Genomic DNA, 11,869 nt, shown 5'->3' with positions numbered 1-11,869 from the left:
GCTTTTCCACTGAGGTTTTTGCTTTCAATAGGTGATGCTAAAAAATAAACAGAAGTTATTTGGACACATAAACTTGGATTATTTTCTCTGAAATAAGAAGTGCAGCTCTCAGTCACATCTCCTGCATTTCTTTGGTCTGCCTTAGCCTCATACTGCAAGGGGTTAAATAAAAGCATAATGAAACCAGTTGCTTAGAGCCCTGACCACTTTTTCCATGCTTGCTGGAAAGTTTCCAGTGCTATTTATATGAAACCTCAGGCCCGACAATCAAGAAACCCACTTGGCCAACATGAAGTATTTGTCATTATCCTTAAGTTTAGTTTCAGTCAAATCATCAGGAATGGAAGACACACAGGGTCCATATGTTTTGGGAACACACACATGCGGTAAGTGGTACGTTCAAGCAGGTACGAGTCAAATGAATCCATTTGATCAAACTGCCCTTTAGTAACGAGAACATTCCACAGTACGTCTAACCTGTAGATGTTACAGATTAGATGCCTGATAAAAAAAATTGAACATAGAACAATATGGAGAATATCCCTTGTAAGTTCTACGGCACTAATTGATGCCCACCGCCAGGTGATGTTATCTGATGTAAGTGAGCACCAGCGGATGTTAGGGACAATTCTTCAGTTGTGTAGCTCAGATTTTTCATCTCATTCTCTTCATCAACATTATCCTCCCAGTGTACTGTCAATTCTCCAAAGTGCATGTTGTTGGACCAGAGTATCAGGTCAGGTCTCTTACAATATGTGACAGCTCGTGCTAGTCTGTTCTAATCATCCAGAGAACCCTGGAATTCCAGTGTTTTGGACTGATGTATGCACCAGCTTGTTTTTCACCAGATAGCTTGTAAGCCTTTGGGCTATGACTCTAAATAAGATCTTGCCTTCAACATTGAGGAGATTGATGGGCCTAAATTAGCTGATGTTGAAAGATTCCTCTTCTTTTGGTATCGGTACTCTACCAGCTCTGCTCCAAGCTTTGGGTTTCGTTTGCTACACCCATGCCACTGTCATTAAATATTCGGGAACCTGTTCGGTCCTCACTGTGTTCTCCACTTCTTTCCATTTCGAAAGGAGAGCTTATCCATGTGGTGTTCTGGCTGCTGATTGGGTGGGATATCAGATGGAATAGCTATTGGATCCTGTCTCAGGTGCTCCTCTACATCTTGCTTCGATGTCCTCAGGGTTCCTACCTTCTTTGTGGTGAAGAGAGATTTCATGAACCTGAAGGGGTCTTTGAGAAACAAGTTCTTGCTTGTTCTTTTCTTTTCCGAGCTGTTCTTATGCGTTCTGCTCCTCTTAACCCTTTGATACACAAGCTATGCAAACCCCCTCTAAGGCACAACATGGGTCAAAAATGACCCGTATTGACTTACAATGTTATTTCATGCACGGCTGAGTGTTTCTTTGCTATATTTTTGGAAATCTAATTATTTCATCATTTAATATTCAAAGTATTCATTAAATATCTTGTTTTTGATTACCACAAATCATTATTTTCATTTTATCTTTCATAATTTATGAACTAAAATAGTTTTTGTATTTTTAAATCAAGTTTACACACATGGGTCAAAAATGACCCGATGGAGTTTAAATTGTAAATATCTTTGCAATAAATTTATTTCATCATTCAGAATTTCAGGAATTCCTCAATTAACTTGTTTTTGATCATCACAAATTCTTATTTTCATTTGTCCTTTTCTACTTTTTTAATAAAAAACATTTTTGTATCACTACCCTTCCATGGGTCAAAAATGACCCGTATTCATTTCACATGTTATTTCATGCATGGCTGTGCTTCTTTGCTATATCTTTTAAAATCTATTCATTTAATCATTTAATATTTCAAAGTATTTATTAAAATATCTTGTTTTTGATTACCACAAATCATTATTTTCATTTTCTCTGTCTTAATTTTTGAACTAAAATAGTTTTTGTATTACTTCATCACGTTTACACACATGGGTCAAAAATGACCCATGTGTGTAAACGTGAATTTGATAGGAACCTTTGATTTGTAAATGTTTGTAGTTAGGAACGTGTTTACTGTGGACAACTTTTCACATGCCACACTTGTCAAAACTACTTGTCAGAACTAAATCATGTTGACCTAGCTATCGTTAGCTAGAATTTACCTAGCTTACATAAGCTAACATTAGCTAGCTAAAAGAGAATATGTTAACAGCTAGCTAATAATATTGGACATATTTATCTTTCCCACCAGTAGAGGGAAATAATGTTCAAATGTTATGTGCAGTTATCTTTTCACAAGATATCAAATATTTTCTTAGGTAAAACAATTGTAAAATAAGACTTACATGAATCAGATGTGCAAACGCAGCCCGTTTAGTTCTGACAAGTAGTTCTGACAAGTGTGGCATGTGAAAAGTTGTCCACTGTAAACATGTTCCTAACTACAAACATTTGCAAATCAAAGGTTCCTATCAAATTCACGTTTACACACATGGGTCATTTTTGACCCATGTGTGTAAACGTGATGAAGTAATACAAAAACTATTTTAGTTCAAAAATGAAGACAGAGAAAATGAAAATAATGATTTGTGTAATCAAAAACAAGATATTTTAATAAATACTTTGTAATATTAAATGATTAAATAAATAGATTATAAAATATATAGCAAAGAAGCACAGCCATGCATGAAATAACATGTAAAATTAATACGGGTCATTTTTGACCAATGTTGTGCCTTAGAAGGGTAGTGATACAAAAATGTTTTTTATTAAAAAAGTAAATAAGGACAAATAAAAATAAGAATATGTAATGATCAATAACAAGTTAATTGAGGAATTCCTGGAATTCTGAATGATGAAATACATTTATTGCAAAGATATTTACAATTAAAACTCCAGCGGGTCATTTTTGATCCATGTTGTGTATCAAAGGGTTAAGGTTGTCAGTCGGCTCTTGATGTACTCCTGCAGTATGTTGAATACCCCTTCTGCTCTTCTGAGGCTTTCTTCAACTGCTTTTTATGCGTCCTTTCTTCTCCCTTGTTGGTTTTCCTGGCTAAGTGAGCTCTATACCCTCTTCTACAACTTCCTCTGTGCTTGAGTTAACTTCCTCAGATACAGGGGGGCTGATGTCCTGCAGACTTTGGGCTGATTGACTTCTTTGAAAAAAACTATTTATGCGACATCCCTGCATTCGCTTCAGTGAACATGGTAACTCTTATTTTAGACTAAATGACTGGTGGAGAGGGAATGGATTTAACTTTTGGCTGAGATAGTGACATATCTAGAAGGTTTAGAAAAATCATTAGCGTTGTTGTTTATATAAGAGGTTGTTTGGCTGGAAGGCATCACTGTTGTGCTCGGCTGCTTTTCACAGGGTTTGAGTATGTTTGATTGGGTGAGTGATATCAGTCCAAAACGACCACCAAGGTGATTAGATAAGCAGTGCAGCTTTACAAACAAAGGTTGATGTTATTCTTCAACAGTGCACTGTCATTTCTCTGGACAGTAAAGTAATATCACTAAAAGATACTCCCAGAAGAGGGCAGTGAAAAGCACACCCAACCAACAGCGTCCAATTTTCCTCTCCACTTTATTTAGACTTTATTGTATTCAAACTATTTGAGCCCTGTGAAATAACGATCCAAATTTAGTTGAACACACTCATCAAAATGAAACATGGATGAATGAATGAATGTTCCCCATTGAAAATGACAACACAGTATTTTTGTGCTTACTCTATTGAAATTATTTCTCATATGTTTTGGTCTGTAAATGGTCTGTATTTGTGTAAAGATTTTCTAGTTTTGATGACCACTCAGTTTTTGCCAGGCACATATTCATGCATCTATGTGCAGCCCTTTCTCTGTCATACATCACACACACACACTGCCAGCACAGCCGTTGGGGAAAATTTGGGGTTCAGTGTCTTGCCCAACAACGCTTCAGCACGCAAAATGGGGAAACTGGGATCAAACCATCGTTCTTCACATATCTTTTTACATTACATGTTATTTACTTGATGCTTTTATCCAAAGTGACTTCCAATAAGTGCATTCAATCATGAGGGTTCAAACTCAAAACAGCAAGAATTATGTAAGTACATTTGCTTAAAAAAAGCCAAACTCCAAAGTACTGTCTTCTATGACATGCTTAGAGTTAATTTACCATTAGTGCATTTCTAAATAAAATATAAATCGGTAGATACCAGTTCTAAGTATTTGAGGACTGTATTATAGAAAAGTGAAAAGTTATCAACATTGTTTCATGTGGGCATTACTTTGAAGTCAGACAATAGTTTGCTGCTCAAAAACAATCAATCAATACATTTATTTTCCAATGCAAAACTAACCATTGATTGGATTATCAAACTGACTCTACACATCACAACCGGTTTCATGGCTTATGGGGAAGACTTTACTCTGATCAACCTCTAACCTTGATTTAAACCTTGTGTTTGTTGTGGCTCTTTCTGATTAGAGCAATCACCTGACTCAGACCCAGAGAACATTTTAGCTTCTTTCAGCTTGTTTTGGTTTAAGGGTTGTAACATAACTGTCATGGCTCCGTTTCACTGCCTCTCCTCAGTCACCTAAAATCTTTTTAACACAGATTTATTGACTTTCAAGCTTAACTCTTGATATTGGGCTAGAAAAGTCCTTGTACAAATATTGATTTGATATATATTAAGGTTATTTTTCCCTTAAAAAGGAATAAAGATTTTATATTTTTCACTTTGATGTTGTGTATATGTTGTGTCTATGTGGTGTAGGCATTACAAATGCTGTGGGACCCTAAATCGGTTTACATGGTCTCATTATAGGGACTTGTCTTCTTTATGAGGACACAAATCAAGTTCCCTTAATGTGAATCTTTCAATTGTCAACTGAAGTCATGCTTTAAAGTTAGGGTCTTGCAAGTCGTGGACCTGGTTAAGTTTAGGTCTTTACAAAGTGAATGCAAGTTAATGTAATGTCACCTGTAGTCATGGAGTGTGTTTGTGTTGTAAAATGCAACATTTGGGGACAGTTAGTTTTCCAGTTGGGGACAAAGTGTCTAATCTCTGGGTCAGTGGTCAGGGTAATGTTTGGGTTAAGGTTAAGTTACAGTTCGGTTAAGTCTCCTAGAAATGAATGGAGTCTATATTAGGTCACCAAAATTTGAATTGACCTATGACTCAGTGTCCCCCCCACCTCCCTTACCCCCCCCCCCTTCTCTCTCTCTCTCTCTCTCTCTCTCTCTCTCTCTCTCTCTCTCTCTCTCTCTCTCTCTCTATCGCTCTCTCTCTCTCTCTCTCTCGCTGTCCCTCCGTGTCTCTCTCTCTCCTCGCTCAGCAGCTCCTCCACGGAGAGCTGGTGCAGTCCTCCTCTTCCTCACTTCTTCATCATGACATGAGAAGCAGACCGACCTCGGGGCTGAGTCTCGCCGTGTTTACCAGCGTGTTTACAGATCAGCCCTCGCATCATCCCGGCAACTTTTCTCCGATTTCTTAAAGCGCCCCCTCCCCTGCTCCCTTCAGACCCCTCCCCTGTACTTTTCCCATCCGCTCCCGGGAGAGAAGTCACTTCTCTGGGAATCACAGGAGGCTGTTTCCTCTCCCTCTCTCTCCGGGGATCCGCATGGATGTGGCAGCGGTAGAGGGGATGTCTCTGCCGGGTATCCGACTCCGGAACCGGCCGCCGCAAGGGATGGCGAGCCAGAGGAAGGTCCGGGCGAGGCGGAAAAGGCGAAAGGAGTTGGTGTTGATCCAGATCTGCTTGTTCGGAGGCTTGGTGCTGCTCGTCAAGGGCTTCTCCTTCTTAGGGGAGAATTCAGGTGAGGTCCGAGCCGGCGAGGGGACACTGTTCCTCTGGGTAGACTCACACACTCTGAGCAACACTACGGGTCAGTTCAGTTCCAGTAAACAGCTGCAGAGACCTGAGTGTAACATGAAGGCAGCTGCATATTAGTTCAATATTAATCCCGAGTGCTTTCTACTTCACCTGATGTGTCATCAATCTAACATGTGACATCTTGTAAGTGACATTATAATGATAATATTAACCGTTCTAATGGGAAATCAACGTTAAATGTGGCGCAAATAATCATGACTTTAAAATTAAAGCTTGAACAAAACACTTATACAAAGTGCTTCACTGAAAAATACATGCAGTGCAATTATTAAATGCCTGGTTAAAATCAATATAATAATTAAACAATAAAATTAAGCAAAAACAAATATTATCTGGTTAAAGCAAGAACATTGTAAAAAATAATTGAAAAGAGCAACGTAAGGTAACAGTTATTTTATAAAAATGCGTTTTAAAAGAGTTTTAAAAGAGGATGAGGTTGTTCCACAGCTGTGGAGCTCTAACAGTGAATGAATCTTAAACCCAGGAACAGCTGGTCAGCAGAACCAAGTGCACAGCAGGGGTATAAGAGGTAAGAACGTCTGCTCAGTAAGTAAAGTCCTCAGTTATTTCAATTAAGCGAACTCACGTCCCGAAACAGAGATATAACAAAGGTGTGTGTGTGTTCACACCATTTCCAGCACAAGCTACATTATGTTCTTCTTGAATCATAGTAAAAAAAGTCATGTCCTTTTGGAGTTAACTTCTGGTGCAAGTTGACCTGATTTTAAAAAAGAAAGAAAAAGAAATGGGACAAATGTCAAGGTGTCACACAGGTACACTGGTACACAGTGGGCTATAATGGGAACTCATCTGAGCTTTAACTATGGGAAACTATTCTGGGGCAGAGGGATGCAGAGGCTCCTGCATGTACAGGTGTTTTCGTTGCAGAGCTGTGAAATCAGGGCAATGAGCCCCAGGGTATAGGCCTGCACCTCTCCAAGTTACAGCCAATGGTTACACACTGTTCCCCCCTTCCCAACTTCCCTCTAACTTTTATTTCAAAGCTCTCTCTCTCTCTCTCTCTCTCTGACGTCTCTGTTAAATGATCACCAAAGCGCCGACGTGCAAATAGAAACCCTGAAAATAAATTACTAGAGTACAGCAAACATTTGTGCCACTTGACTTGATGCCTACATGTTCCTATCTCTCTCTTTCTATCTGTCATTGACTGTGGCCCCCTGACACTCCTCTTGATTACTGAGTCAGCGTCAGCTAAAGTGAGAAGTATTTATCACTTTCCATGGACAGAGGGCCCTGCATGAATATTCATACACTCATGATTCGTGCATCATCAGTGTGAGTCATTTTTCCCCCCTCCCCTCTGCATATGCTGGTTTTATGGAAATGCAACAGCACTGCTCTCTCCCTGCATGTGCTCACAAAGTGGAGGCGAACAAGAGGCGACACAGACCCATTTAATGCACTTCCCCTGTCCCCATTGTGTTCTCGTTAACTCTTAATCAGCTCGCCGGAATATCAATTAAAGTTGATTATTTATGATGTGCTTAATGAAGTTCTGCTAAATGGAGCTTGATGCTGTGGAGCTGGAAGCAGAGCACTCAACTCCTCCTCGCAGCGGCACATTAATCATTCCCGCTCTCGTCCTCTCCTTCATCGTGTGCAAGATAGCGAGAGCTAGAAGGAAGGGAGGGAAGGAGAGAGCACTGAGCACTGGCACGCAAACCTCGGTGCTGCTTCGGCTGCCCTGTCTGGGGTTCTGAAGGTGAGGCCAGGTGAGGAGTTCAGCCGAGCCCTGAGGACTATTCAATAACTGGGCTTTTTAATTCGTATTAATTTGTATCCGTCTCTTAGGCCAGCCCTGTAGTTGGCAGGGTGGAAAGGGCAGAGGGTTCCTGCTGAGCTCCCTGAAGTATGAAATGAATTCATTGGTGTTGCTGCTGTCTCGAAGAATGTGCAGATGTAGCCACAGTGGGAGCCTCACTTTGTGCACTGCGCTGTTGCTGCACCCCCTAAGAGAATTTTGTTTAGGAAAAACATGAAATTCCCCTTTAATGTATGAATTTTGGAGGGAGGAGGACGCCAGAGTGACACATCTGTGGTGCACTCCTCCAGCTGTTCACTACCCGGCTATTACATAAGGAATCAAACTTTCATGTCACAGAGATCAGAAGCCTGCTCTATAAAAATAAAACTAATTGCCTCACATGCACTTTTATCTGCAACATTTAAGACACAAACTGGTGACTTGGATGAAGAAACTAAAACCTTATCTGCACATTTATTGTTAATGTGCAAATATGTGTGTGCTCCAAACAGATTGATAAGTCATCAGCTTCTATAAACATAATTGTCCAGCTTGGCTCTCTTCTGCACATCTGGTTATTGAATATCTGTGATCAGTGTTTGTGTGACACTGACTAAATTATGTCCTGTCTCTGAAAACTGTGAAGGACCAGAAGTTGGCATTGAGTGCTTGCTCAGATTCATAATTCTGATCAGAAAGGAGATCAGAGAACACATATCTGCCAAAGCTCACGCCCTATCTCGCCAGGTCAAAGAAAGGGGAGAAAAAAACCCGGATCCATCCCCTTAATCAAACTCGCTCCAAAGGGTAAAATTTCCTCTTTGGCCCAGACCTCACATGTCCACCAAGTGTCAATGAAATAGGTTCAGTAGTTTTGGAAACATATTTTGCTTGGCAGAGGTAATTAGAGTTTTCAGGCTGCCAAAGGTGCCATGTGATGAAACCTACAGTCGTAAATCAAACCTCAATCTCAGTTTGTATTGTGAGACACATTTTCCAGTGTCAAAATCATTTAGCGTGAGCATTTATGGTTCCCTGTGGCATTTTCTTTCAAATGTACAAAAAAATCTTAAATTTAGTGTCACCAATTTGTGATGTGTGTGTGTCTTTGATGGACAACTGTGCTGAATGCATTTCCTCAACATCTATAGATCCAGTTTTTGAACATTTTAAACCTGCATTGCTCATATCCATGTGTACCTGCTGGTTGTGTTCTTCTCTGGCAAATTACTGTGTTTCTTTTGCTCATTATTAACTGTGGGTTAATATAACGCTGATGAAAACACTGCTCCATAAAGCTAACAGGAACAAAAAAACACAATTTAGAGTCAATACATACAGAGATGCCACATTGGCCACTTCTGCCCATTGCTGCAAAATGTCAACACCTCCATTGGAGCGGGCACAACTGGCCTGTGAACAAAGACAAATAAACAGTGGTTTGCATTTCTCATCGAGTTTCAGTTTTGCAATCAAAAGTTAGATCAATTGTGTTTCAGTGTTAGCCTGCATGAACGGAATTACTGCTGTGATGGAAAATTATTCATTGGCTGAAGGAACTCACATTCATCAAACCTGGATTTGATTAATACTGGTGTACACGTACATGAAATGCGTTTCTTCTTTATTGTGCTGCAGCTCAAAACAAAACCCATTGACTTTGAAACACTGAAAAAAATTAAAAAATCCTGAACTGAGTTACTCAGTATCAGTCAGTTGTGTACTTCAGTGTTAATATGCTTTCATTCCTCGTTTTTAAAGGGAAAATGATTAAGCCCTTCACTTTTTAAGTGGTCTGAACAGTTAATTGTGAATATTTAAAACAAAACAGAACCCTGTGATAAAGTACAACTGCACAATATACACAACATTATTATATTTGTATCATTTCAACTTGTCTCTTGACTGTTTAGCAATTGGAAACAAAACCTTTAATACAATATGTAATGTAAAACCTTAAACAAATTTTTTTTTAATTACTTTTGAAATGTTGTCCCGACAAACCACAGCTCCCTTGTTTGCATGTATTTGTTACAGGGACGTCTTCCATGGTTCAGTATGGCGGCCGACTTGACATATGATCCAGCAGCTTATGCATACTTTTAATGTAGGACCAAATGCCACACTGTGAATGTTACTTCATTTTTGAAAACTAACCATGAAATGATGCAGATTTGAGCTGCTGGCAGCTGCAGACATACAGCATCTACCCTAAACTCCCTTTGCAAAATCCTCATGTTGTACTGTCCTCATGAGAATGGCAGAGAGGACTTTTTGACACGTCTCTACTTGCATACTCTGTCACACTCTCTGATATGATATCAAAACTGATACCTCACAGTCTAACACAGATTGGACGCAAGACTTCACTTCAGACCCATCTCGCACCAATAGGAACTGTATTGAACACATATTGTTAGTGTTTTCTCACATTTATTCATTCTTAATTATTTATTTATTAATTTTAGATTACCTTATATATCCATGCACATATTTCTCATGGTCATTTAAAGGGAAAGCATAGTTTTGGTATCACCGTTTATAGCATTAGGTATTGTATTATATCATAAAACACCCCATTGAAATGCTGTAGCTGCTCTAAAAGGTCACTAGAGTCTGTATTTTAAAGGTGTACTTTTTTCTGTGGCAATCTGTGTAGGTTTTGACATCTCGAGCCGGAGACGCGAGGACCAGGAGAGATGGGGAGGAAGGAGGCTACTGCAGGAAATGGACAACAGCAGCCTGGAGGAAATAGAGGGTGAACAATCTAAGAACTGCACGGCTCCAGGTAAGACGAAGACAGGATGAAAGAAAGCGAAGACATAAGTGTTCTCTCCCTTGTTAGAACAGAGAGAGAGCAGGATAGGGCAGAAAGGAGTGAAAGTGCAAAACAAATGGTTACCCCCCAACATGTTCTGATTTCCTTCCCTTCCTGATCCCCCTGTTTTCTCTTCCTTAAAGTGCGGTTACCCAGATAGTGAGGTCAGATGATTCCTCATGAGCGCAGGTTATAGCGGGTTGTGAATTTCTTTCTGCTTCAACAATTTTCACACTCTGCCTCTGTCACTGATTTTCTTCAGGATCTTGCTGGTTTCATTCTCACTCACTCCACATAGCTTTTCCCCATCTGTCTCTTCATCTATCCCTATCCCTCCCTCTGTGTTTACCTCTTGCTTTATCCCCACAGTGGTCATACCTCAAATCTTGTTTCTATGGTGATCTTTTTGTCTTATCATCACCCACCGACTTGTTTTTGAGGCACTCAAGGTGGTGTGTCAGGATGTAAAGTTTAAAATCAGTCGTTTTAAAAAGGATTTAAAAGGTAGACATGTAGGCATGACATGTTAAACCACAGTTGTAGCATTTCTCACTTGACCTCACACATGGATTCCAAACATCACCCTTGTCCATTGCTATTTTTTGACGTAGATGGAAGGAAATTGAATGTTCAGCTCTGTTATAAAGGAGGTATTCTAGGTGAGAGGGAGGGAGGTGACTCCTGCTGATCGCATTGACATTTGTCTTTTTTACCTTGAGTGGGAGACAATTGACCTCCACCCTAAGGGAGGAATTATTCTCTTGTGAGCTCATTAAGCCAAATACCCATCATCAATCTCCTCTCTCACCCTCCCAAGGTCGCCACTGTCATCTATAAAGGGAGCTGGGGTCAAAGTTCAACTTATTTTCTCCGCCGGCTTATTATGCAGTAGCTGCTCTTTCCTCCTCTGGTGCTAAATTTAAAGCACATACCCCCCTGTGGCCTCAGCCCCCACCACACAAAGGAGGAAAGAAGGTTTTTTGCTAAATAACCTGATTTTCTGAAAGTCTCAGCACGTTGTGGTGATTTCCGTTCCTTCCCAATGACATAAAATAAACCCTTGTGTGGGGTCGGTGAGACATTCATCTGAGTGTTTATAGGAAAGAATATGCATAGGTGGTACATGTGTGTGACGGAAAGGAAATTGAATGTATACAGGTGCAATATCCCTAAATTTCATGTATACATTTTTCAGATCAAAGTCTGTTGAATAGGTGTTGGGAACCTTTACTGCTACATATCTAAAGCAGCATTATAAAGCCTTCTGGCCTCAGCACGTCCTCAAGTGAAGGAACTTGGTTGGTTGGTTTTACCCTGTTCATCTTCCTCTCAGTAGGGTTGGGTATAGTTTAGCATACCTCTGCTCCAAACTCATGACTTCTCTCCCCACCTCCGGGGCCACACTGACGGCTGA

The 11,869-nt window shown here is 40.0% G+C and overlaps 1 protein-coding gene across 1 annotated transcript in view; it reads left to right on the top strand.

Moving 5' to 3' along the window:
• The first annotated feature begins 5,599 nt into the window (after nucleotides 1-5,599).
• The window catches only part of LOC133025891 (sodium/potassium/calcium exchanger 3-like), a 41,319-nt gene continuing 35,049 nt past the window's right edge, over nucleotides 5,600-11,869 (top strand). The window contains exons 1-2 of the mRNA XM_061092685.1: nucleotides 5,600-5,795; nucleotides 10,297-10,425. Of these exons, the coding sequence (XP_060948668.1) occupies nucleotides 5,600-5,795; nucleotides 10,297-10,425 (325 nt within the window). The remainder of the gene's footprint in view (nucleotides 5,796-10,296; nucleotides 10,426-11,869) is intronic.

This window comes from Limanda limanda, chromosome 2 (assembly GCF_963576545.1).
Source record: "Limanda limanda chromosome 2, fLimLim1.1, whole genome shotgun sequence".
NCBI classification, from domain to species: Eukaryota; Metazoa; Chordata; class Actinopteri; order Pleuronectiformes; family Pleuronectidae; genus Limanda; species Limanda limanda.
This window is presented reverse-complemented; position numbering and strand designations above follow the sequence as displayed.